General features: G+C 39.5%; 2 protein-coding genes and 1 long non-coding RNA gene across 4 annotated transcripts in view; 1 reads left to right on the top strand and 2 right to left on the bottom strand.

Moving 5' to 3' along the window:
* Nucleotides 1–26,827, bottom strand: part of LOC113168127 (NACHT, LRR and PYD domains-containing protein 12-like) — a 260,345-nt gene extending 233,518 nt beyond the window's left edge. The window contains exons 1-2 of the mRNA XM_026369133.2: nt 26,651–26,827; nt 26,228–26,261 (exon numbers count right to left, since the gene is read on the bottom strand). The gene's annotated coding sequence lies outside the window, so the exon portion shown is untranslated. The remainder of the gene's footprint in view (nt 1–26,227; nt 26,262–26,650) is intronic.
* The window catches only part of LOC117153050 (NLR family CARD domain-containing protein 3-like), a 68,371-nt gene continuing 40,773 nt past the window's right edge, over nt 125–27,722 (bottom strand). Inside the window, exons 7-13 of the mRNA XM_033326638.1 lie at nt 6,760–6,772; nt 5,016–5,383; nt 4,552–4,725; nt 4,114–4,287; nt 1,347–1,520; nt 815–861; nt 125–654 (exon numbers count right to left, since the gene is read on the bottom strand). Of these exons, the coding sequence (XP_033182529.1) occupies nt 125–654; nt 815–861; nt 1,347–1,520; nt 4,114–4,287; nt 4,552–4,725; nt 5,016–5,383; nt 6,760–6,772 (1,480 nt within the window). The remainder of the gene's footprint in view (nt 655–814; nt 862–1,346; nt 1,521–4,113; nt 4,288–4,551; nt 4,726–5,015; nt 5,384–6,759; nt 6,773–27,722) is intronic.
* Nucleotides 12,732–13,699, top strand: LOC113168188. 2 transcript variants are annotated; one of them, XR_004463497.1, is made up of 3 exons: nt 12,732–12,912; nt 13,099–13,164; nt 13,453–13,699. It is a non-coding gene; the product is annotated as an uncharacterized LOC113168188 (long non-coding RNA). The 2 variants fall into 2 exon arrangements; XR_004463498.1 differs by lacking the exon at nt 12,732–12,912 and adding an exon at nt 12,936–13,015.

The raw sequence follows: 27,722 nt of genomic DNA, 5'->3' as shown, positions 1-27,722 counted from the left end.
AGAAGAAACTGATTGAATCCATGAATCTGAAAATGTGTGTGTGAGTGAAAGAGACAGACATATAGAGACAGCACTATCTGTTCAACAGAGACGACGTTTCTCTGACAGGACGACACTCTCAGTACTACACTGAACACAGAGACACTGAGGAACCAGGAGACCAGAACCCAAACCCAGGATAAAGAGGTTCAGAGAAAGTGGTGTTGAAGGTGTGGAGGTGGATCAGTTTGTCAGAGGAGACTCTGAAGAAGGACAGAGTCCCAGCAGGACAGTCCACATACACTGATACTCTGTTAGAGACAGAGGAGGAGATGGATGTTTCTCTGTGATTGTGAAGAACAGAGTAACCAACATCGTCAGAGCAGAACAGACTCCAGGACTGATCGTTTGATCCAAACCAACAGGCTTTACTGTCTTCTCTCCTTCTGATTCCTCTGTAACTCACTGATATATGAACAATTGTGCTCCACTCGACCTCCCAGTAACAGCGACCAGTCAGACCATTACTACACAGCAGCTGTTCCCAATAGTCAAATCTGTCTGGATGATCAGGATATGACTGATCCTCCTCCACACGTGTCACCTTCATGTTGTTGTCAGACAGTCGTAGTTTTCTGTTCACTGTGTTTGTGTCGATGGTGAGTTGACAGAAATCTGATGGAGAGAACAAGACACAATCCAGCTGCAGTTATTAATCTATCATCAGTTTGATGAGGACTCATGACATCAGGGATTTGAATGAGTGATGTGACAGTTTGAAGATGGTTGAATGTTGCTGCTTTGTTTTCATCAGTCTCATTAAAAACACACTTACACTTCCTCAGACCTGGTCTCAACCATCGGACTCCACCAGGCTCCACCCTGAAAGGAGGAGGGGGGTCAGAGCAGCAGATTCTCTTTCAGCATGCACACATGGACATTACATGGCTCTCATACACACAGTGTGTTCTGGTTCTGTTCTAATGGAGGCTTGTATGTAGGGATGGACATTCAGCAAACAACTAAGGAATTGGAGTCCTTATCTTGGAATTCTACGGAGCAGGGAGGTGACATGGAGGAAAGATTTCAATTCGCTAATTCAATTTTAATTACAGGAGCTCCCCTCTTTTCTTTGCTGAATGTAAAGTGCTTCAGTGAAGATTTGGCATCAGCTGAGAGGAAATGTTTCCAGTACAAAACTACTTTCTGCTGCAGTGTTCATCAACATGACTCCACAGTGAGACACAAACTGATGCTGACACATTTTTCTTCCTTTCATGGAAAAGAGGTGCGTTTATTTTACTCATCTAAACAAACAGAGTCATTAATCATTAACATTCCTACTTCTGCAGCAGGCCTCTCCATACCTGAGAGTGTCCAGTGTCCAGTGTGGATCCTCCAGTCCAGCAGACAGTAGCTTCACTCCTGTATCTCCTGGATGATTGTAGCTCAGGTCCAGCTCTCTCAGATGAGAGGGGTTGGAGCTCAGAGCTGAAGCCAGAGAAGCACAGCCTTCCTCTGTGATCAGACAGCCTGACAGTCTGCAGACACACAAAACAACACACAGGAGACTTGGTGCTGGTACTTTTATACAAACCAACATCACACACATCTATTCTGATAACCTCACCTTGGTTCATTCCCTTGCACGTTTTCCAGAATAATAAGGTGTAGCTAAGTCAAGCCAGATGTAGATATCTGGGATAAGTGTGCCTGTTGTTTATAAGATCATATGTATCACCTGGGGTTAAAATTACAGCTGTGGTCCACCTCCAGTAGGGGTCTTTAGGCAAAACCTCCTTACATCCCTCCAGCAATGAATATAAGAGACTGTCACCAAACCACACCCATCATTAGTTTAAACACTGTGTAGCCCAGCCGTTTTTAGGCTGTTCTCTATAATTTTTCAGCCGATTTTATGTCTGAAATCTCCCGAGGTTTCTCACGCGGTTTGCCACGGGACTTCCGGCTATTTAAACATGACAGGCTTCATTGTTACTGCGTGGAGTAAGAAAGTTTGGAGCTGCTGTAGGTAGGCTTCATATCACCATAACTGGGGTATTTTCTGTCATTATTGTCATGTCACTTATTGGTATGCCACTCAGTTTTAGATGTCTCGGGCCATTTGCGAAAACACCTTCTTTGTGCTGTATGAGGTATATTACAACCGGGAACTGGTGAGTGTTTGCTTTGTTTGTAGGTATGCTAGCACCACATTTATTGTTTGAATTTTGTATGATTTGGTTAGGGTTGTGTTACTCCCCAATCACTTGCATTATATGTATTTAAGATATTTAACACTATAATTTGATAGATCAATTGTTGATTCGATTGGAATTGATTGTTTATAATTTTCTGTTTGGACAATTGTATGTTTGAGTAATCATGTCTATTGTGGCAATAATTTGAACTTTAAATCATGTACATGTAGAACGGAATTTATTAATAATATTGATATAACATTTATACTGAATAATAGAACTAATAGTTGGTCCTGTTTCGTACAGGCCAGGTTCCTTATCCTTGTCCAGGAATCTTTCCTACCCTTTCCTTGGGTTTTTTTTTCTCTTATGGTTTCCATAAGATGGCGAACTACTGTACCACTAGGCCTCGGGCCTAAAAAACCAGACCAGGAGAGCTGACAGCCATACATCCGTCAGTGCGGTAGGAGGTGCTGTTGACTGCTCTCCCACTCATCTATCATTTCCTCCTGAGGCTTATCCAGTCTTCGGTGCCCTTCATGGACTTTTCCCCTGACAGGCTTATGAAATTATTATTTTGTGGTTGTCTGGAGTTGATTGCTTTTGTAAATATTAATACATTCACATATATGCAATCTGCTTCTGTTTCTGTGTGTGTTTTATATCATAACTCAAATCCTCCCAGAGCTGAAACCATAAATCTTTTGAACTGGAACTGTGCCATTACACTCTGAGGTTGCACATCATGTAGCATCTGCTAAGTACACAAATCCTATCTATCCAGATCTCTCCATTTTGGTAGAGGAAGTAGAGGTGGTAGAGGGTACAAATACCTGGGAGTTCACCTTGACAACAGACTGTACTGGAAATGCAACATAGAGGCAGTTTACCAGAAGGGACAGAACAGACTCTACCTCTTGAAGAAGTCCTTTTAATATGGGCAATAAGATGTCGCAAATCTTTTACCCGTCTGCTGTAGCCAATGCAACATGTTGCCATGCTACTGTTATTACAAGTGTAACCCTTCTTATTGTGCGACAAATGGTGGCCTTACTGAGATTTTCAGCATCCCCTACCGAATAAAAGAAGAAGTTGCCAAGTACAGCAGAGTTAAACTTACTATCTTTGGGACAGTGAAAGGGTTGCTATGGGCTGTCTTGTATTTTAGATGTGGTCCCAAAAGCCAACAAAAATATCAGATGCCATCACATGAGAATCTTAACCTCTCAAACAGGTAATGGTCTTAAAATGCTAAAGGATCAGACGTCTCCTGGAAAAATCTCTAATGCCAGACTGAGGATCAAGTTGTCCTCATTGACTAAGTTGTCTCAGAAAAGACATCCCAGTGTCTGGAGAAACTTGGGAATGGGGCCACTACAGCTTATATACTAGACTGTGTGTAGCATTTATGGATTTAACTGAAACTGTCTTTGCAAAATCATCTGCTGTTTCTAATAAACTCAAAACTCTCAATACATGTAGTATTCTTGAAACCACAACCGTATGAAAAAATATCTTCACAAATCCAGCAATATAAAAATAGGTTTTAGAGTAATCACGATTAGCACATAAATAGTAAATAAACCAATGTATGCATATGTAAATCAAACACTATCTGTGGTCTATTATAGCAGATTATATGAAATGAGGCAAGACATTGCAGGAAACAATAATTTCTAATAGTTCAGACCATAAAACATAAAAATAAGTCCCTATAGGATTAACCTATCCTGGATATTAGCCTGCTCTGGACCAGGGTACGTTGACATGAGTATAAAAGAAGGTGAAAAAGCTGAGGAACAGAGAAGGCGAGTGTACACTGGCCGAACTTGATACGCACAGTATCTTATGATATGATGTATATTAAATCATTGCTCATTTTAACTGTATTGATTTGTCTGTGGTTTAATCTGTATTTCAAAAACAAGCTCACCTGAGAGTTTCCAGTTTACAGTGTGGATTCTCCAGTCCAGCAGACAGAAGCTTCACTCCTGAATCCTGCAGGTCGTTGTTACTCAGGTCCAGTTCTCTCAGACTAGAGGACTGGGAGCTGAGAACTGAGGACAGAGCTTCACAGCTACTGTTTGAGAGGTTACAGCGACGCAGTCTGAAAAACAGTGATGTATAACATGACGATGTTTGTGTTAAACTGTAATCACCTTTAATGTTGACACTTAAAAGATACAACACAATAAAAAAAGACTGAAAGAAAAGTACAGTTATTTTATGTATTGGTAAAATACTAATGGGAAACTTCTGTAACTTAAAAGTGGTCACGTTACAATGTTTAATCTGCTCAGGTCTTTCTCACATCAGCAGTTTTGAACGCTTTAAACATCTCCCGTTATTTGAAACAGAAACTTGACCTGACCTGAGCATTTCCAGTTTACAGTGTGGATTTTCCAGTCCAGCAGACAGAAGCTTCAATCCTGTATTATTCAGGTTGTTGTTACTCAGGTCCAGTTCTCTCAGACTAGAGGACTGGGAGCTGAGAACTGATGACAGAGCTTCACAGCTTCTCTCTGAGAGGTTACAGCCACTCAGTCTGAAAAACAGTGATGTATAAGATGACAACATTTGTGTTAAATTACAATCTTTAATGTTGAATCTGAATTAAAAAGACACAATGAAATATAATCAGACTACAAAATTTAAAAAATCATAAAATCATAAAAATACAATGTTGATGGGAATATTCGGCAAGTCAAAAAAACTGATATTAAGAAATTTAGACTTTTTGTTTTCACCCAGTTATTTAAACTTTGAGGTTTCCAGTTCACAAACTGGATTTTCTGGTCAAGACTTTAATGAACATTCAACTATCCACATACTTACAAAGCTTTTTTAGCAGCTTTCACCACTGGCAGCAGCTTCAGAAGAGCCTCCTCTGAAGCAGAGTATTTCTTCAGGTCAAACACGTCCAGATCTTTTTCTGATGACAGTAAGATGAAGACCAGAGCTGACCACTGAGCAGGAGAGAGTTTATCTGTGGAGAGACTTCCTGAGTCCAGGTACTGTTGGATCTCCTCCACTAGAGAACGATCATTCAGTTCATTCAGACAGTGGAACAGGTTGATGCTTTTCTCTGCTGAGGGAGTCTCTTTGATCTTTTTCTTAATGTATTCTGTTGTTTCCAGATTGATCTGCGAGTTATTTTCTATCTCTGTCTTTCTCTGCAGACCTTGTAGGAGAGTCTGATTGGTCTGCAGTGAAAGGCCGAGGAGAAAACGGAGAAACAAGTCCAGGTATCCATTTGGACTCTGTCCAGCCTTGTCCACAGCACTCTGGTGGAGAAGTTTTAGTTCAGGTCTAAACAGTTTTAACTTCAGAGAAGTTGACTGTTGTTCAGACAGCAGATTGAGTCCAGAGTTGATGAAGGTCAGATGGACATGAAGAGCAGCCAGAAACTCCTGAACACTCAGGTGGACGAAGCAGAACACCTTGTCCTGGTACAGTCCTCTCTCCTCTTTAAAGATCTGTGTGAACACTCCTGAGTACACTGAGGCTGCTCTGATATCGATGCCACACTCTGTCAGGTCTGATTCATAGAAGATCAGGTTTCCTTTCTGCAGCTGCTCAAAAGCCAGTTTTCCCAGAGACTTAATCATCTTCCTGCTCTCTGGACTCCAGTGTGGATCTGTCTCAGCTCCTCCATCATACTTGATGTTCTTCAGTTTGGACTGAACCACCAGGAAGTGGATGTACATCTCAGTCAGGGTCTTGGGCAGCTCTCCTCCCTCTCTGGTTTTCAACACATCCTCCAGAACTGTAGCAGTGATCCAGCAGAAGACTGGGATGTGACACATGATGTGGAGGCTTCGTGATGTCTTGATGTGGGAGATGATTCTTCTGGCCTGCTCCTCGTCTCTGAACCTCTTCCTGAAGTACTCCTCCTTCTGTGGGTCAGTGAACCCTCTGACCTCTGTCACCATGTCAACACACTCAGGAGGGATCTGATTGGCTGCTGCAGGTCGTGTGGTTATCCAGAGGCGAGCAGAGGGAAGCAGGTTTCCCCTGATCAGGTTTGTCAGCAGCACATCCACTGAGGTGGACTCTGTCGCATCAGTCAGGATCTGATTGTTGTGGAAGTCCAGTGGAAGTCGACACTCATCCAGACCGTCCAAGATGAACACAACCTGGAACTCTTCAAACCTGCAGATTCCTGCTTCTTTGGTTTCAGTAAAGAAGTGATGAACAAGTTCCACCAAGCTGAACTTTTTCTCTTTCAGCACATTCAGCTCTCTGAAAGTCAATGGAAATGTGAACTGTATGTCCTGGTTGGCTTTGTCTTCAGCCCAGTCCAGAGTGAACTTCTGTGTTAAGACTGTTTTCCCAATGCCAGCCACTCCCTTTGTCATCACTGTTCTGATTGGTTCCTCTCTTCCAGGTGAGCCTTTAAAGATGTCTTCTTGTCTGATGGTTGTTTCTGGTCTGTGTGGTTTCCTGGATGCTGTTTCAATCTGTCTGACCTCATGTTCATCATTGACCTCTCCAGTCCCTCCCTCTGTGATGTAGAGCTCTGTGTAGATCTGGTTCAGAAGGGTTGGGTTTCCTGCTTTAGCAATCCCCTCAAACACACACTGGAACTTCTTCTTCAGATTAGATTTAAGTTCACGCTGACAAACTGCAGCAGGAGTTCCTGAATGAAACCACAAAAACATGATCAATATAATTTCTAATGAAAACACAGTTTCAAAGTTTCATGACCCTAAATGATTCACATTTCAACATATTAACACTCCACATCTTCATCTCTCAGAAAATGTCTCATTTGTCCATGATGTTAAATGTTTAGAGAAATCCTCTTACTGCTCTGCAGACAGTCAGCCAGCTCCTCCTGCTTCATTCTCCTCAGGAAGTTCAGTGTGATCTTCACAAATGCCTCTCTGCTGCTCCTCCTCTGCTCTTCATCCTCACCATCCAACACCTCCTCATCCTCCCTCTGACTCTCTAAGCACTGTCGGTAATCTGGACTCAGAACCTTCTGGATCTTCTTCAGCTCGTTCTTCACAAAAGTGACAATGTTCTCCTCCAGCAGCTGGAACAGAAACTATATGAATGACACAATCCAACTCAAATCATGGAGCCAAACATCAGATCCATGTTGGACAGACTGACAATCCACTGGTCTAAAAAGTGCAGCATGGAAATTATTGGGAACACAACAGATGGAAAAGTAGTAGTTGGACATGTACAGACCAGAAATATGGAGTCCAGCTGTGTTGGATGCTGCTGAGCAGACTGACCACTGGGAACCTCTGAGCTCTCCTGGTCCACTCTGTGGAGGAATCATCAAGAATGAGCTCACAGTATGTCTGTCCACACAGAGACACACACAAGGTAAAGGTCCATGAAGACAGATTTGATGTGAACAGTGAATCAGAGACTCCCTGTAGTGGTGAAGCTTTACTGTCACCAGTCACTTTGGTTTAGTCTCAGCAGCTCTGAACAACAGATATCTCTGCCTCCCTCACTGAACAATGCTCAAGTGTTGGAACAAGACATCTAGAGACAGAGTCTGCTTGGATCAGACTGGTTGTACTGGGCAGCTCCCAGTCTGAATATGTTGAACTGTGTGAGTATGAGGCAGAGTGCTGCTGCTCACACAACTCACTTTGACTAATTCACATTTGAACAATTTCATTCATTCATTAGTTGGTGGATCCTAAATGAATCTTCACACGTCAGCTCTGGTACTGACACTGGGGACAAACAGTCCTCTACACTGACTTCAACAACATTACAACTAAAGTCTTCCAACAGGAAGTGAAGAAGTCAAGATTCTTTAAGACATTTGTACCAAAATCGTCATTTGGAGAACTTCAATCACAAAGATTTGATCAGAGTTCAACATTTGTGGTGTTCAGCTGCTTCCTTTGACGTCTGCCTGCAAGTCAGCACTTCATTAGAAGAGGAGCAGCCCCCTGAGACCCTCTACAGGATCAGTGGTTTAGCTACTGGCTGGATGGAGATTTGATCCATGATCAGAGTGTTTGTTGGAAGAATAGTGAAGAAAGCTTCTCCTTCAAATAAACAGTTCAAACTGAAATCAACTTACTCACATCAGAAATATCCAGAAATCCAAAGAACACAACAATTTATCATCAGAGAAAGTTTACATCATATTGTTCAGACTGATTTTAAACTCACAACAACTTACTCTGTGTCTGATGAAGGTTGATGTTTAAAATGAATAATAATATCCTTTGACTCATTGCTCTTGAAGGACACACAGCTGGGTTCAGCTCCTGGTCCAGGAGATACTGGTGTTTGATGGGACCTGATAGAAAAACAGCTTTGGTGACGCTCACATATTCAGTCAAAGTTTCCTTCATAAATGACAAATAGAATCAGAAGAATAGTAAAAATGTCCTGATGAAATATTGAATTCTAGATGAGACTTGGAGACAGAATCAGTCCGATGGTCTCAGTCATCTCACCTCTGAGCTTTGGTCTGGCTCTCATGGTCCCCACACAGAGTGGTTTTAGAGGGAGGGACTCCCTCCTCTCTGTCCTCACACTGATCCATGCTGCTGAATCCACATCCACATCAGCTCACACACACTTTCTACCTTCATGTGGAGAGGAAACACAAATCATTGATGTGCAGTGAAAACTGAAATCCTCCTTTCCATCATTTCTCCTGGACAAAGATCAGCTGCTCCTCCACTGATTGGCTCTTCTTTCCTCTTTCATATCAGTGTCACTTGAATGCAGTCAGACAGCAGTGGGAGGCAGAGGAAGCTGCCATCAGCTGCTCTACTTCTACTATCAGTCCACTAGATGGAGGCATGAAGCTGCAGCCCAGCACACACAGGATGATGGACCAACATTTACACTCACTCAGTCATTTGGACTGACACTGATACTTCTCTACCTTTTCCACCACTAAACAACATTTAGAGATAAACACAGAAAATAATCTGATCATCTGAGAAAAGATTTGTGAGGAGGTGGGGGGGTCACAGTGCTGAAACAGATACACAGAGGAACTCCTCATCCAGTGCTTAACCTCTCACACAGTCGTGGTGATACCACTATGCGTCACAGCCAATCTGATAAACTGAGAGCACATTCACCTTAAAACTGCTGATATTCATTGAAAGCATCATAAGTTGGTCACGTCATTATACAGCAACGACATAAACTCCTGTAGTTTAAGGTGACAGGAACCTGTGTGAAGCTGAATGTGATTGGAGAACCTTGCTAATTAAATATAATTTTGGGAACATGGACTGTGAATTTCTATGCAGACATTTTGTTTTAAACTTCACTGGGAAATATAAAAACTCAAAAGTCAGAAATCACAGTTTTCTAAAAGACAATAATAACAAGTTAATGCTACAGACAAAGATAAATGGGTAAGAATATTTCTAATTTAAACTAACAGTGCATACATTATTTAGTATGTGAGATCTTATTCTATCTCTTACAGAGTTCTTATGTTTTTATGTCCATATTCTAAAATAAATGTGGTTTTCTAACAAACATTACTGTCAATAAATAAATAAAGTTCACACCACATTATCTGACATATTTTCTTACACCATAAACTCTAGACTAAATCAAATTGGTTTGTAGACTTTGAAACATACAAATTGTTTAATTTTTAATGTCATTATCTAACATTTTGGAGTTCATATAAACATATGATGTACTTATGTTTTACATAGTCAGCTCAGTGGCTGACAAAGCAGGAGGTTCAGTACAATCCCATAAAGGTGTTGGGTTTTTTATTCATTCTACTGTTTTAACAGGTTGTGTAAGAGCTTTAAATGACAACAATGAATGGACTGATTTTGCTTCACTGGGTTTAAGCGTGTTTTCCTCTATAATACGTTATTAGTATATGTTTGGTAGAAGAAGAAGAATTGTAGCAATAAGAAGCACTGTACAGTGGTAAAGTATGAAAACACATCCACCGACTACCAAAGATATCACAAATATAGTTGAATGAATATTATTCTCTACTCAAATGACACTGCAAAATATATAATGTTTCCTTGGTTTTGTGTATTTAAATTATTATTTGACAAGTACTTGCCCGCACGTCTTATCTGTCTTTAGGATTCCTCCTGTCTCAAGGGTCAATATAGACATCTTCTTAGTCTAAACCGTGCTTCATTTGAAGTCTTCCTTATTTAAGTTGGCCAAAAGAAAAAAAATAAACTAAACAAAGGAAATCAGAATGTGTGTGTCATGATTGACTAGTACACAAAATGGCCACAAACCCACTCTCTGCAGAGCGAGCAGAAGAGGTCACAGAAAAAAAATCATGTATCAGTTTGAGGCTCCAAGGCACATTTGTTTTTTCTGTAAATGTGGTAATGTTGAATTTATTTTTATTGTTTGCATTTCTAACCTTATGCAGTGTCTTTTCTGATGTGAATAAGGAGTGAAAACCTCAAACGCACATGTAATCCTGTCAGTCATCAGACCAGATAAATTACTCTGCTGGAACAGAACTTGAGAGTGAGTTCATTTAGTCTTTTTATAAATTAGACTATGTAATTGGATGTTTGTACCTTGAGGGCCCTACAGCTCTGTTATTACATTACAGCTTAACATTACATTACTGCTCTATACAGCAGGTTGATGTTGTTATCTACATAAAAAAGACAAGTCATGTTGCAACACAAGCCCTTTTCATCTTTTACAGGTTGTAAGGGTTCCTGCCTCATCCCCATCCCATTGTGGTTTTTTGTCTCCCCCTGGTGTTCCCCTGGTCTACCTTCCTTCACTCTCCTGAACTAATTTTTGACTGACTCATTTCACCTGTGTGTCCCTTTTGTTTTATAAATTCCCCTCAGTCTCCTGTACATTGCTGGTTTGTTGTTGGTCACATGCCCATGATACACCACACGCAGCACTACACCCTCCATCACTCTGTTTTTTTCATTTGTCTGTCATCTTGGATTGTTTTATGGACTTTGCCTCTGTTTGTTGGATTTCGTTCCCGTTTGTAAGTCTGTGTTTTACCTTTGGCAGTGATTTTTGTTTGTTACTTTGTATTATCAGTGAGTTTGTGTTCCATTAGCGTTTGTGCCTCATGGTTTGTTTTGTGATAGTTTGTTGGTTAATAGTTTGTATTTTTGTGCATTGCTTGTTTAGTTGATACTCTGTATGTTTTAGTTTATTTAGTTCGTATTTTTGCCTGCATTAATGCAGTATTTTAAGTTGTTACTTTGTATGTCTGGTTAATGGTTTTGTTTGTATTTTTCCACCGTGTTTTTCAGGTCTCTTTACGTCAATACTTTGGCTATATTCGTGCTTGTTTTGTTTTCCCTCTTTGTTGATTCTGTGTTTTGGACTGGGTAGAATCAATATTTGCCCTTGCCCATTTGTCCATGTCAGTCATATTCTTACACAGGTAATCAATGCTCATCTAACTGTACTTATGAGGCAATATGATAAAAACAATCAAGCAGCTGTTATTAACAGCTATGAAATGACACACATCTGCTGCTCCAAGCTGAAGGTTTGGAGATAACTGTGTTTCATGAAATGTGATATCAAAGAACCATGGTATAGATTAAGAAGATGTGTATAATGACCCTTGAGACAGACATTCATGGCAGGTATGTGGTGCATAGTTCTAGGATACTAATGTATTCTTACTTATTTAAATATGAAGTAAATGTGCATTTACAGATGGGCCCAGACAGATTTCAAATGATAGTTGGGAATATTAATGAGCACCATCACTGATGTTAACAGTAAGAGGGATTTCTGTGACGCAGATCTTTATCAGAGGTCACATCCTTTCTGTGAAGTGACATTTTAGAGTGAACATATTCTGACACAAAAAGATGGTAAAAACTAACTATTTGACAGACCAGTGAACTTCACTCTGTTTAGGCTGGATCGTAAATAATACATTTTACATATTGAACTTACTGGACATTTAATGTTTACGCTTTGAAATGACCAACTTAACACTTGTTTCCCTGCAGGTAATAAAGGTAATGTATCCTCAGAAAAAAGACGTAATGCTGAATTAATTAAACAAGCTTACAGGACAGATTAAATTTTTAAGATGTCCAAAAAACTGTTATTATCTTGACATTGTTCTATCTTTTGTTTGGGGTCTGGCCGAGTGTATATTTAAGAGTTAGAGACTAATACTGAGGCTGGAAACAACATGAGATTTAATACTGACACCATTCTCCTCCTGTTTCTTCTTCTTTTTTACATTTATTATTCAACTAACTACTAATATTTAAAGTCAATGTATATTGAGAAGGGCCAACTTTCTATTCTACAAAAGTGTCAATATTAAAAAAAACAGAAAATCTGTAAATTATTGTGGATCTGAGGACTCAGATGACTCACCATGGGTACAAATAATAACAATTACATGTATTAGTCCTACTGGAACTTCAGATGAACTTTGAAGTGAACTGTTGAATATAACAAGAATCAATAAATATAAAACTTGAATGTGCTCCCAGTTTTTCAGATTGGCTGTGACTCATTATTAGGTTCACTTTTAGACTTTGCTGTTAATTTACTTAAAAACTTCAACAGTATATTTCTGTAATCCTCAAATGCAGTACAGTTGCTGTTATTCGTTTTTGGTAAAATGCCTTTTAACAGTATTCTACGATATCACGGAGAGTAAACAATTTTTTTGCAATGCATCTCGGGAACACAAGCACTTGCAGTGAGCACACATGCTTGAGTCAACAATCCAGTTTGAATCTTCATCCATCTTCATTCTTCAGATTAATGGGTGAGTGGCTTCTGTTTGTACTTGTTAGCATTAGCAAAGTGCAAAACATTTTTTCAAGTCATATTGTGCCATGAGAATTACAGATCTTTAAAACTGCTAAATGGTGAGACAAACTCATAGAAACAAAACACTTTCATTCAGTTAATTTTTAAGGGAGGTGTTGTAATAACTTTTCTCTCTCTTTAGTGACAGTTGTGACATTGCAGACTGGCACTGGACTGGAGTGGAAATAACTAGCAGAGGACAATCTTGGTATTCTTGTCAAATTGTGAACCTCCATTTAATTCCAGCACGTTTTAGTTCTTAAATTGTTTGTGAGACACTTTGAACCAAATGATGTTAGCGACATGCTTTGGGTTATTTTTTAAAACAGTGTTGAACAGAAACATTCATCAGCTGCCATGAACTAATAATCAGTGAACATCTCTAACATAGATCATATTGATTCAAACTGTTGTTTGTCACTAATCATTAGTTCAGTTTGTCTCTGTCAAATTCTTCTTTTATTTCTTCTTCTATTCTATGTGAACATTATTTAAGCCCATGAGTCCTGTAGTGAGGATCTACTGACAGAGAAAGTCGGAGCTGTTCTCCAGCGGCTGTCCGGCCGAGCTCAGACCGCATTTAGTGGCTCAGACAGCGGGAGAGCAGCGGCTCATCTCCGCCTCCTCCACAGGCTGATGGAGGCAGGAAAAGCTGCCTTCAGTCCTCAGTAAGTGGAGCTCCACAGTAACAATGACTCTGTGTTCAACTAGAGACCATCCAATAACTCTATGTCCATTAAAGACGGTTTGAAACGACACATTTTGCTGCGTCACAACAACAGGAAGTGAAACTAAAGGTCTGTTGAGATGAAGTTCGTCTGAAAACCAGACGGACACTTTCTAACTTTTCTAGCAGCATTGAAGCTGCTGTTTGTGCTGGAGTTTGCAGATACTCACCTCTAGTGATGAGCAGAGAAGATTCAGAGTTTCTAGTTTTACTGGTGGAAACGAATCCAAACTTTCCGACTCTTCCGTCTCGAACCACGAGACTCGATCGAGTTGATCTGTTCCGGAAACAAGAAGCTGCAGTGAAGACATCAAGCTGCTGTTTGTGCTGACAGCAACAAATCCTCACATCCTGTGAGGTCGGATACAGAATCAATCAAATCTATTTGAAGCTCCGTTTCCACAAACTTTGGTTTGTTGGTAAAAAGCTTCAGGAGATGATGAGTTTGTGGTTTCAGCGTCATATGACTCCAATATTTCACAATAAGGTTCAAATCCTAATGAAACGCAGTCATCATGTCCGTTTAATGAAACTCTAAATGTCAGTGAAGGACAGGGAACAAAGCTGCTGAACTGCAGGAACCTCAGGAAATAACACAGAGACTCAGTCATTTAGGAAAAACTACTGCTTTAGTCACTGTCACACTGAAACTATCAAAATAAAAGCACCGGAACTACACACTGCAGAACTGGAACATTCAACTCGTAACACATCATTATTATCACTGAAGGTCCAGAATATGAGGACATACTACTTGGTCAGAACTCATTGAACTGTCCCTGTGTGTGTTTAACACCTGAGGTAGAAGGTCCAGCTGTGGAACTTGGATCAACACAAATGTCTTCTATAGAAATAACATTCAGTCACATTTGATCTGATTTAAAACAAATTTCTCCAGCAGATGTCGCCAAAGTCAAACCACCTGTTGTGACAATCAAACGTCTCTGACCTGTCAAGATCAAATCTCCAACTTTCCTCATTAGAACTCATCAGTTCTTCAATTCTATTAGTGGATCATGAGTTGAACTAATAAGTGAAACAGCAAATGAAGCAGTGATGAAGGAAAACATTATAGAACAGCTGGACGTGGATTCTGTGGTGTTCTTCTGACAGCTGTTTCTACTCTGCAGGACTCACACCTGGAAACACCAAGGCTACAGGGATCAAGGATGGAGGGAGCAGAGATGAAGGAGCTGAGGACAGACGACACAGTGAGACACATGTTGGACTGGCAGTAGCTTTGTCACTTGGTGCTGTGATGGTTCTTGGTATTTGTGGTTTTGTCCTAAACAAGAGAATCAACAAAGGACAGAATTCAGCAGCTGTCAGCTCAATGTGACAATGATTTTTTAGATTTTAATATATTTTACATAAAAAGTAAAAACTAAGGATGACGTGTGATTTTAGTTTATTGAACCTTTTGTTTATGTAAAAGCAACAAAATGGAAATTCCTCCACTATGAGGATCTAAAACTGAGTAAATGTACATAGTTATTTACCAGCTCTGTTTTAATGTCAGAATTTGTTCTTTCATTTCCATTTAGTCATTTATCAGACGCTTTTATCCAAAGAGACTTGTGACTAGTGATGTGACGATGAGGCTCAGCTGTGTTGTTGTGCATGTTTATTGTGTGTATTGATGTGAATTGTTGTCTTTCCTGTTTACATCATGAGCACAATAAGTCTTCAGAGGGAATAAATACATTTGACCTTATTAGGATGAACAATCAATATTTAATTCATGAATTCATCACTGTGGTGCCTCCCTGATTTATCCAGTATCTGACCTGAAAATAGCAGCAGATAAATAAAAAAGTATCAGACTCAGAGTAGAAGTACTCTATTTAAGTGTAATCAGGAACATGTAGCTACTAATAAAAGTAAAAGTACACAATGCATTAAAATGTGACTTGAGATTTCACCACTGGGACAGAGAAACAGCTCAACTGTCCATTTGCAGCCCATGTTGTAGTCAGAGAGGGTTTTACATCAGTCGATATAAGAAGCAGAACAACCAATGAATGAGAAACGTTTCTTTTTTCATTTATTTCTAAAGATTCAGATGCCACAGTGATTAGATGAACTTACTAAACTGTCGGCTCATCAATCATCATCGTTTGACATATTCTTTAGTCTGTGAATAAAATGCACATTTGTAATATTTCAACACCAATAAATATTTGTATCAACAATAACAAGGATCAACTGGAAAGATTTGCAGCCATGTAATAATTCAAACAGACCAAACAAGTCCCATTGAATAGGACTCACTTGATAGTTAACAGACAGATAAAGAACAGAGGAGGAGGTCGTTATCAAACTGTTCTCCCACAAATGTTGTTTGCTGGAAACTGGACTTGCTGCAGATCATGTTCTGTTCCAACACCATTTTTCCTCTTGTCTTCCAGATGTGGACGTTAGTGATGCTAATGATGAAATAGAAAAGGTTTCCTTCTTCATGGGACACAGGTTCTTGGCAGAGACCGTATATTCCAGATTCCATATTTAGTTGGATATTAAAACCCTCCCTGTTCAGTTGGTCTCTCACCCGTCTGGAGCGGTAACAGTCCAGCAGCAGGTGCTGTCTCGTCCTCATCACAACCTGTCACCAGACATTTGTTAGTTTGGAAGAAACAGCTCCACTGGACCAGCGCTCTCAGAGGGAGTCTGTTCACTGGAATCAGCCACACTGGACCTTTTCAGGGTTTTCACATCTTATTTTATCACTTACATCTTTATTATTGGACCAGAATCTCAGATGGAGCCATGTATATGTGGAAAAAGGCGCCCTCTAGTGGGAGGTGATATTTAATTAAATCTTGTAACTGAGCTTTGATTAATAGATTTAATGAAATAACGCAGCCCACCAGGGGGCGCCTTTTCCCGCACAGTCCACACCATAGCCATAACTCGATAAATATGAATGTTTAAAAAAGAAACGCTTTCTTCATAAGACATTAAAAGACAATCTGTCCAATTTAATACGATGTGACCACATTTAAAAAGCAGCAGAAAAAGCACAGTGTTGCTATTTGAATGGAAGTTTCAGGAAAAATGTTTTCATTCAATAGAAATTCAGGTATCATGAGGCTGTTTGTCACGTCTACAACACATAAGATATTAATTCAACTCTACGTGACAATTGTAATATTAGGTTTTAATGGCTCTAGACCAAATGATTTGTAAAATGTTGATTGAAAGAACTTTACGATCCTAATAGACGTCTGCACAACAACAATAGACCAATATGTTACAGTGATTTATGATGTTTGTATGAGGTACATTTAAGAACATACTCTACATACATATATACATACACACCATAACAAGAAGAGAAGATAAACTGATCTCCCCTAAGTGTCTTTCCAGGTTTACTTGGAGGTTTCCACCTCTGTCTGATGCCTATTCACTCAGTTCATTGCTGAAAGCTGCTGTTATTTGCCAACTTACTGAAAAAGAGAACTGTGAATGAACTGTCAACAGTCTGTGTGTTTCCTCAAACACAAAACGTGTAAAAACGAACCAGAAGCAAAGAAATCCTGGAGATGAAATGTGCACAATAGGCCGACCTTTCCTCTCCTCTCCTGCACTGACATCATAGTAGTGCAGATGATGCATTCACAGGCTTTGGGTCTTATAGGACGTGTGGTTTTGTGTGACATAGCCTATAGGGTTAAGAAGAGCAAACCAGGAAAGAGGTTTCAGACTGTTTCTAATATCAGTCAGTTCCTGCTGTCAGATGTCACACTGAGCATGTGCAGATCTCCTACATTTCCCAGATTCTAGATATCCTAGATACAGGATAGGACACTTCTGGAAAACCTCTTTCCAAAATGTCTCACTACAAATAAAAAGAGACGTCACACTGGGACTTATGTGTGTTTGACTTGTTTGTCAGACTCACTCATGTAAAATGTGTTTGGGCTCAGAAAAGTGTCGTTCTGACCAACAAGAAGTTTGTAGTTTCACACATGCTCGTACTGTGGAGTTATACCTCCTATTTCCTTTGTTTAACGTGCGTCTTTATGTACAAATCACACACTCACACACACACACACACACACACACACACACACACACCACCTGATGTCAGAATCTGAATACACAGCTGGAAAAGAGGACCTGACTCCTGTGTTCTGCCTGAAACACCACAGATTTTTACAATAAATAAAGTTTAATAGCAGCATCGTCCTGTTAATTAACCAGCTTCATGTTTCTAACATTAACTACAGGTTTGAACTGGAACATTTAGTTTATTCAGTAAAGTTGTTTCACATTTTCATCGTATTTTTACTGAATTATTCTGACAACCACAGCTGCCAGTTTGTTACCATAAAAACTACTGAATGTTTTTTACAGTGTTAGACCATCTATCATGTGTCTCATTTCTTTTCTGTCCTCACCGCAGCACAAAGTTTCTTTCTTCTTCCTTTTTTGATGTTTTTACCTTTTGGATCCAGATCACAGCCCTGTCTGAGTTTCAGTATCCTGCTCAGTACTGACCCATGTAGCTGATAACTTTCAAATCACAAACCTTGACAACTCTGGTTGTGGACTCATTGTCTGAGGTTTGAGCTGATCAACAGCTAAAATGCACCTTCTCCGTTTGGAGACGTGTGTTTCTTTCCTGCTGCTCTGTGGTTGTTACACAGTTCATTAATAAGTCGTTCATATAATTTTCAGCCATATATAAGAATAAAACGATTCCTATCTGCTCTTCAAGATCCCTCAAGCTCCTCACTAAGGCTGTATTACAGTGTAGACAATGGGATCATAGAGTTGGACTCAGAAATTAGGGTTAATAACAATATTAAATATTGGCTGAAACACGTGAATAAAGTCATTGTTTTATTTTAATTGTTTTACTTTGAACGTCGTAGCGGTCCTTCAAGAGTCTCAAGGGTGGAACAAAGAAGTTCAGGATTTATCGTGGGTTTCAAACCTGACACCATATCAGACCCCAAACTGGTCAAAAACACAAAGAAATGCTGCAGCACATTGTTTCAAGAGCCCCGCTGACTCCATAGATCTAGATTTGGATCTGGATCTTGTAGAAACTTTACCCATGTGTGGAGTGAATCTGAAAATTCATCAGTATGACAGAAACGTGTCTCCGGTAAGTTCGTCCCATTTTTACTACGACTTCTATTCTATTGGATGAAAAACAGAATCTAAATGTGTCTTCTAACCAGTTGATCTAACTAAATAAAGCTTTGTGCAGTCTGACAAATGCTTCTCTCCTGGTCTCAGATTGAATCCATAGAAATCTGCAGTACATAGATTTACCCAGCAGATGTCTCCATGTCTGTTCCACACGGAGTCTCCTAAAGTTCAGGACGGTGAATTGTCTTCGGAGCTACTTTTGCGTTCTCTCTGCTCCATAATGATCTATTGTGAGAGTAGAGCCTGTATCATGCAATAGATCCCCGCTGGCTGTGTCCACAGAGAGTGGGTTCACCCTCAGCTGTGAGCAGCAAGTATCACTGGAACTCAGAGAGATGGAGACAGTTCATTAACGGAGCTGATCAGCTCTCAACACTGTTATTAGACTGTGACACTGACTGACAGTAGCTGGATCACAGCTGGGATGCTGCTGTCCACTGGGACTGGAGCTGGATTTGTGCTTCACTTGTTATTATTGGATTTGCTCAGTGGGAATAAAAACTAAATGAACCACTCGGTAGAGTTAGTTCATGATGGTTACTCACTATATGCAGAGTGGCCGAGCACCTATGGAAAAATAATACCCCACCGTGACCCGTAGGGGGCGTCATATTTCCCTCATCAGACCAGACAATAACCAACAGAGTCTATTAAAAACCTGAGGCTGTAGTAAGTAAATAAATATGTTCCACCTACACATTTACCTGTTTTATTTTTCCAAACGTCTGCACAACACTACTACTATATTACACTGAATCACTGAACATTTGAACGAGTCCAAATCATTCAAAGATCCTCAACCTAAAACTACATGAAACATGCATTTAACTGTAAAATCAGCAGTGAACACGTGTTACACATAATAACAATGTCTTGGTTGTACTGCAGACATCTGGTATCAAAACGTCAAACGTGGAGCATTTTACTTGGAGCATCTTTAAATGAAAACTGAGCTGAGTGGAGTAAAAAACTGTGCTCAGGTAAAACAGAGTAAACACAGAAGTACTGATTACTACTTCAGTTAGTGATGACTTAGCAATTATGTACTGGTAAAAACTGACTTGTGTCTGTTGCAACTTTCCATCTACAGACAAACAATACTTTGCTGTTACAGCTTTAAATTGTGACGTATTACAACTGGACATTTACACTTTGTTTTGCAGGTTTTTTAGATGTTGTTGGCGAAATTAAATGAGAATAAGAAATGACACCACACCAGAAAACCCCAGTCCAGCACCATCCTACAACCTTAATAATGAACATAAATCAACATCTTCAGCTAAGAGTACAGAAATATACTGTAAATATCAAAACATGAATAAGTTAAATGTTTAGTTCTTAAGTGATAAATTAATCAGAGTAAATCTATGACAAAGGCAGCTAAAAGTATTTGTTCTAAAAATTTGTTAGAGTGAGAGTTGTGTATTTCAGTTGATCTTTGTGAAGATAGTTAGTTACAGAGTGAGCGCTCTTTCCACTCTGTTCAATAGTACATCTTTGATGTAGTTCTCTGTCGGTACAGTAGTAGTTCATGTACATGCTGAATGTGCTCTATACGTTTGTACCTTGTTAAATATTTGTCTTTGTAAGTATGAACATGTTTATTGACATTAGAAGAATGTTAGAATTGTTTCCTGTAACATGATAAATAACGTGTGCATGTTGTAGGAATTAGCTTTATTCAAGTCAAGCTACTGAGTGTAACACACTAAATGTGTAACGTTGTGTATTATTTGTTCATTTAGTTTCTTTCTGTTTCTTTCTGTTATAAGATAAAGATAGAAATATAATAGAGATCAATGTTCTCCTCAGTTCACTACAACTCCAGTAAAAACAAGAAAAACAAGTCTTGTATGGAGTCTTGTATTTTTTGTTAGCTGGCTGTCTAGATACACAAAGTTCACATGTTGTGAGGACAAAACAGTAAATAATGAAATACAAATAAAACCTTTAAAATTTTAGCAGTGAAAAAAAAAAAATTAGCATAGAGTTGTTTTTTCTGCGTCTTTTACTTTAGGTTCTGTACGTTCATCTCATCTGCACATGGTCATTTGAGCTCGTGATGTTTGTGAACATTACACCATCATCTGCGTAGATGATGAATTCTAATACTGTATAAGTATATGAATTTAATTAGACTACATCAAACGCTGTGTTTTACTATTTTACTCAAAGTAAAATTACATCTTTTATTTGGTGTTTTATAGAATTTTTTTGTGTTCACTTCTTCTCATTTATTTCACTTCACATCATGTATTTTTGATAAAAGTCGTCATTTTTAAAGTTTATCTTTCTACATGAATGTCCATTATTATAAATGGTAAACAGATTCACAAAGATGGTTTGATCAGATCTTTATTGTATATCGACACAGGAAGTCGGTGCTATTTTAAAACATGTATGTACATGAGTACTTTTAAAGGGTATGGGTATTTTAACCACACGTACTGTTTAATGCAACTTCATTAAAATGTATCTTAAATTGTATTTATGTGTGTACTGTATGTTACCAGTGTCCACAGTGTATCTTTATATATTTATTTTTTCATAGATAACAGGTTGGTGGTTAGATATACACACTGGCTGGTTTTGGGCAAGATGATGAATCCCTGCCAATGTTGTGCAGCTCAGCCTGTGGTCAGATCTCCCCATATTTATCTGGAAAGAAAAATTTGCCTAACACAAGTAACAATATAATGTACAATCATATGTTTTTTAAAAAGCAACAAGCCCACATTGTTTGATACTATCACTCATCAACATTTGCAAATGCTGAATACAATACACAAACATACCAACTTGAAAAACAAGAGCAAAACTTTGTTATAATATTCGGAAATTTCAATATAAACTCAAAGATGCATATACAAATAGATGGAGTTTACATTAAAAGAGTTTAGGACGACACATTTCTTGGGGTAATAACAGATGACAGAATAACTTGGAAATCACAAATCAAACAAGTACAAACTAAAGTATCAAGATCCAGCCTCAGTGAGCACCCGTCCTAACCTTTTGCAGAAACTGAAGATCTGAAACACTGCAAGAAGATGAGCTGAAACTCTGACAGGACACAGTTGTAGGTTTGTAAAACACATCTCTTTGAAGAAACACATTTTTAACACCGAAAAGAAAATCAATATATTTTCCATGTTTTCAAATCATATTTTGCAATTTTCAAACACACTGATGTCCTGCTGCAGCACACAAACACATGCTTTTATTCTGAAAAGGTCCAACTTCAGGTTCTGGTCCAGCAGCTGCAGGAGTCATTATTTGATCAAGTCAGACACACAGATGTGTTTCAAGATGTGTGTGGATGCTTTAGATGAACCAGCAGCACTTACAGATACAGTCCACAACAACAGTGAGTCCACTCCTGGTCAGTATCACTAAAATGTCAAGTCACTTCAAATCGTCCCCTCAATCCTCAAATCCTCAGACCTGGTCTCAACCATCGGACTCCACCAGGCTCCACCCTGAAAGGAGGAGGGGGGTCAGAGCAGCACATTCTCTTTCAGCATGCACACATGGACATTACATGGCTCTCATACACACAGTGTGTTCTGGTTCTGTTCTAATGGAGGCTTGTTTCTCTTCTGAGATCTATCAACACTGGTAGCTAAAGCTATTAAAGCTAAATTTCCTGCTCAGTTCACAGAATCTAATGTAACACCTGATTTCATCATGAGGAGATTTGTTCACAAAGTCAGAATGAGACATTGAAGTCAGAATTACAGGAGCTCCCCTCTTTTCTTTGCTGAATGTAAAGTGCTTCAGTGAAGATTTGTAATCAGCTGAGAGGAAATGTTTCCAGCACAAAACTACTTTCTGCTGCAGTGTTCATCAACATGACTCCACAGTGAAACATATTTTTCATCCTTTCATGGCAAAGAGGTGCTTTGTTTTATTCATTCTAACAAATGGAGGCACCATCTGGAGGAGCAACAAGGTAACAAAGAGGAATACAGGCCTTTTTTCTGACACAACTTCTGCATCATCTGTTTATATAGATTTTAACTGAATCAATTATTAACATTGATTAATAATTAATCAATAAGATCCCTACTTCCTCCTCCATCAGACTCTGTCTTTGGCTGCAGCAGGCCTCTCCATACCTGAGAGTGTCCAGTCTCCAGTGTGGATCCTCCAGTCCAGCAGACAGCAGCTTCACTCCTAAGTCTCCTGGATGATTGTAACTCAGATCCAGCACTCTCAGATAAGGGTGGTTGGAGCTCAGAGCTGGGATTAGAGAAGCACAGCCTTCCTCTGTGATCAGACAGTCTGACAGTCTGCAGACACACAAAACAACACACAGGAGACTTGATGCTGGTGGTTTTTGTACAGACCAACATCACATACTCTTATTTGTATTTAAAGCAAATTTAGTGACATACAGTAAAAAGAAACAGTAAGTGAACAAACAAACACAATATTTCTAAGCTGATAAAACATCTGAAGAGTTCCGATCTTTTGATCTGAGATGTTATTATTGAACACAACCATGTCACAATGTCAACTATAGTCAGGTGTCTGTAGAACAGATGAGATTTGGTGGTGGGTTTTTTTGTACAGACAAACATCCCATCCCCCTATTTGAATTTGAAGCAAAGTTAGTCACATACAGAATCATGGTAGAAAAAGTAAGTGAAGCTCTAACAACATAAACTAGTCTGAATATGTTGAACTGTGTGAGTATGAGGCAGAGTGCTGCTGCTCACACAATTCACTTTGACTAATTCACATTTGAACAACTTCATTCATTCATTAGTTGTTGGATCCTAAATGAATCTTCAAACGTCAGCTCTGGTACTGACACTGGGGACAAACAGTCCTCTACACTGACTTCAACAACATTACAACTAAAGTCTTCCAACAGGAAGTGAAGAAGTCAAGATTCTTTAAGACATTTATACCAAAATCGTCATTTGGAGAACTTCAATAACAAAGATTTGATCAGAGTTCAACATTTGTGGTGTTCAGCTGCTTCTTTTGACGTCTGTCTACAAGTCAGCACTTCATTAGAAGAGGAGCAGCCCCCTGAGACCCTCTACAGGATCAGTGGTTTAGCTACTGGCTGGATGGAGATTTGATCCATGATCAGAGTGTTTGCTGGAAGAATAGTGAAGAAAGCTTCTCCTTCAAATCAACAGTTCAAACAGAAATCAACTAACTCACATCAGAAATATCCAGAAATCCAAAGAACACAACAATTTATCATCAGAGAAAGTTTACATCATATTGTTCAGACTGATTTTAAACTCACAACAACTTACTCTGTGTCTGATGAAGGTTTCCATTTCAAATTAATAAAACGATCAGCTGACCAGTCGCTCTTGAAGGATACACAGCTGGGTTCAGGCATTGCTGGAGGAAATATTGGTCTGATAGAAAGACAACCTTTTAGAGCAGGTTTACATCATATTGTTCAGACTGATTTTAAACTTACAGCAACTTACTCTGTGTCTGATGAAGGTTGATGTTTGAACTCAATTAGACCACTCATTGACTTGCTTCTCTTGGTCTGGCTCTCATGGTCCCCACACAGAGTGGTTTTAGAGGGAGGGACTCCATGCTGCTGAATCCACATCCACATCAGCTCACACACACTTTCTACCTTCATGTGGAGAGGAAACACAAATCATTGATGTGCAGTGAAAACTGAAATCCTCCTTTCCATCATTTCTCCTGGACAAAGATCAGCTGCTCCTCCACTGATTGGCTCTTCTTTCCTCTTTCATATCAGTGTCACCTGAATGCAGTCAGACAGCAGTGGGAGGCAGAGGAAGCTGCCATCAGCTGCTCTACTTCTACTATCAGTCCACTAGATGGAGGCATGAAGCTGCAGCCCAGCACACACAGGATGATGGACCAACATTTACACTCACTGACACACAGAAGGACTGAGATCCACTGATTTGATCAGACACAATCTCTCCGTCTACAGAAAATGACTTGATCCAACAAACTACATCTGATTATTTCGCAACAACTGAACTGAAGTTAGTTCAGCTCAAATTGAACTACATCAGGAGCTCTCTTTCACTCTGGTAGTAAAGTGAAAATATCACAGAGAAGGCAGCTGGTGAAATCAATTCAGCTGTGTGGGTTCAGAAGTTTGTAGACTTAGTGCTTATATGTTTAATAATGTGCCAGATTAATTACTAACTAAGACTATCACATGTCCAATAACCTAATACAATGAAAGATAGTTTTTAATAGTTTAACGTCAGGTTTGTGTAAATCAGGTCCTGTCTTTATGGTTTATCTGATAGTTTGACGTTGAGCTGTGACTATTATGTGTATTATATGTTGTAACATCGTAGAGTGCAGGTTAAGACCGTGTTAGATTTCCTTAGTTAACCATTACTGTTCACCAGATCCAGTCAAAGTAAAGTCTTTCACTGTAGTGCTTGTTTTTCCTTAACAGATTGTAGATTCTCTTACAGATCTCAACCTGTTACTACTGTCTGTTTAGGTGCTGCCAGTGATATTTAATGGTATAATTAGATTTGTACGTGTAACTCTGTTTAGTAGACTTGTGGCTGCAGTTTTTTCTGTATTTTATTTTTCATGTTCATTCTATCACACACACCAATACTAATACCAACCATGTCACATTATAAATTAACACCTGGAAAAGTGAACCTGACTCTAAGATCAACATGTTCTTAGACCCCTGACAAGACTGCTCAAAGATATTTGAGCAGCACATCCATATAACATAACATCAATCTATCTTTACAAATAGGCTACGTACCACAGGCTTTTAAGGTTGCTGTAGTCAAGCCCCTAAAAGCCTACTCTGGACCACTAGTAAATTACAGACCAATATCCAATCTGCCCTTTATCTCTAAAATTCTTAAAAAGGTAGTTTCTAAGCAATTGTATGACCACCTGCACAGCAATAACTTGTATGAAGATTTCCAGTCAGGATTTAGAGTACATCATAGAACAGAAACAGCACTGGTAAAGGTCACTAATGATCTTCTATTAGCATCAGACAATGGACTACTCTCTATACTTGTCATGTTAGATCTTAGTGCTGCATTCGACACTATAGATCACAACATCTTATTACACAGACTGGAAGATGTCATTGGAATCAAAGGAACAGCACTAGAGTGGTTTAAATCGTATCTATCAGATAGATTTCAGTTTGTACAGCCTCAAGTAACTCTGTAAGAAATGTCAGAGTTAGTTTGGCCCAATAACTCCTTAAAACAGGAGCAGGAAATGTGATAATAATCTAGATCAAAGTTCTACAGAGGTTTAGTTTGACTTACAGGACTTCCTGGTCCAATAAGTCATCTTGTTTACACAGACTGAACCTGAGAAGAAACTGGATCATATCAAATCATCAACAACATTATCAACTAACCTGTTAATCCATGTATGAAGAACAGGACCCAGGTCTACAAGTATCAACATGATATTTTATATCAGTTCATCAGTTTCTGTTAAACTGGGTCAGATTTAGACTGTTGATACTGATGAGTAGCTCAGTACCAGTACAGATCAAATTCTACAAAACTCAACACCGATTTCTAAAATAAGGCAGAAAATAAACTAATGAAATGAACGAACTTCAACATCAACGGAGCCTCCAAGTAACAAAATGACATCACTGTTCTTTTAAACAGGAAACAGTAATGAAGCTGACCCATTTGAGCAGCGTTACCTCGTCCAGACAAAGGAAACCGGTTCATCTTCCTGGAACCAGACCCTGTTCTACCTGGTTGTTGTTGGTCCCGGCTGCAGACATTATGATACCACTGTAAAGTGAACCATCAGAGAGACTTACAGCAGTGATGGCTGACAGCAGACACTCTGGGTCCTGGCTTTCTTCACAGATTAAAGAGTCCAGTCCGTGGAGCTGAAGATGTCTGAGCTGGTTTACTGCTGCTGGGAACACAGGGACTGACTCACTGAGACCAGGATCTTTAGACTGAGCTGCTTCTGGTTTCAAGTTTTCTCTACGTCACTGTGGTAAAACTGGAATTTTTAGTCCTTTGGAACAAACTGATGTTACCTCAGGGTTTGAGTTTTTCCTGCTGAGGGAGGAACTGGAACAGTCTGAGTGGAATGTGAACTGGCTGAACTGGTTTCATGACCCAACTTAAAACCCTCTAAAGAACCCTGTGGAAAACTTGGTAACATGGGAACAAACCGGTGGAACTGTGGAACCCTGCAGCCTGAAACTAGAAAGGATGAAGACCCACTGAGGAACGTGACCCAGTGGACCCACCTGTGTCAGTCAGTCTACCTGCAGGAGTCAGAGGCTAGTTCAGAGCTAACAGCTACGCTAACAGCTGTATGTTGTGTTGGTGCTACAGTCACAGCCTGTGTGCTGAATCCAGTCTGATGAGATCTCTGTTCATTAGACCCTGATGAATAAAGACCAGATGAAATAAGTTGCTTATTTTCAGCAGACGACCTCGATTCGATCAGTCCCCACATGAAAGCACTGACAGTTCTTTTCTTTATAACCAACATGTGTAAATCTTTTGTGTCCATGTGTCTTTCTCGTCTTTCTCACAGCTCCAGTTTTTCCAAATATTACTCACAAAGGTGTTGGACCCTCACGACTCATCCTCATAGTCTGTGCTAACTTTGGTTAACACAGCTCCAATATTAGCACTAGCTGGCTGTTTGAATGTTGGTGGACCGGTGTCAGCATGGACACTGACAGCTCTGCAGCTACACAGCTCCATACGCAGCAGCTGTGATCCACTGTCCATCAGAGCAGCATTAAAGTTAAAGCACCACTTCCTGTTACTGTTTTAGCTGATAGGTGGAATCACTCCGTTTAAAATTCACCCAGATGTAAAAACTCCTGCAGTCAGCTCCAGTCCACAAAGTGACACAAAGAGAAC

This window comes from Anabas testudineus, chromosome 18 (genome assembly GCF_900324465.2).
Source record: "Anabas testudineus chromosome 18, fAnaTes1.2, whole genome shotgun sequence".
Lineage (NCBI taxonomy): Eukaryota > Metazoa > Chordata > Actinopteri > Anabantiformes > Anabantidae > Anabas > Anabas testudineus.
The sequence above is the reverse complement of the archived record's forward strand: the minus strand, read 5'-3'. Positions and strand labels throughout refer to the sequence as shown.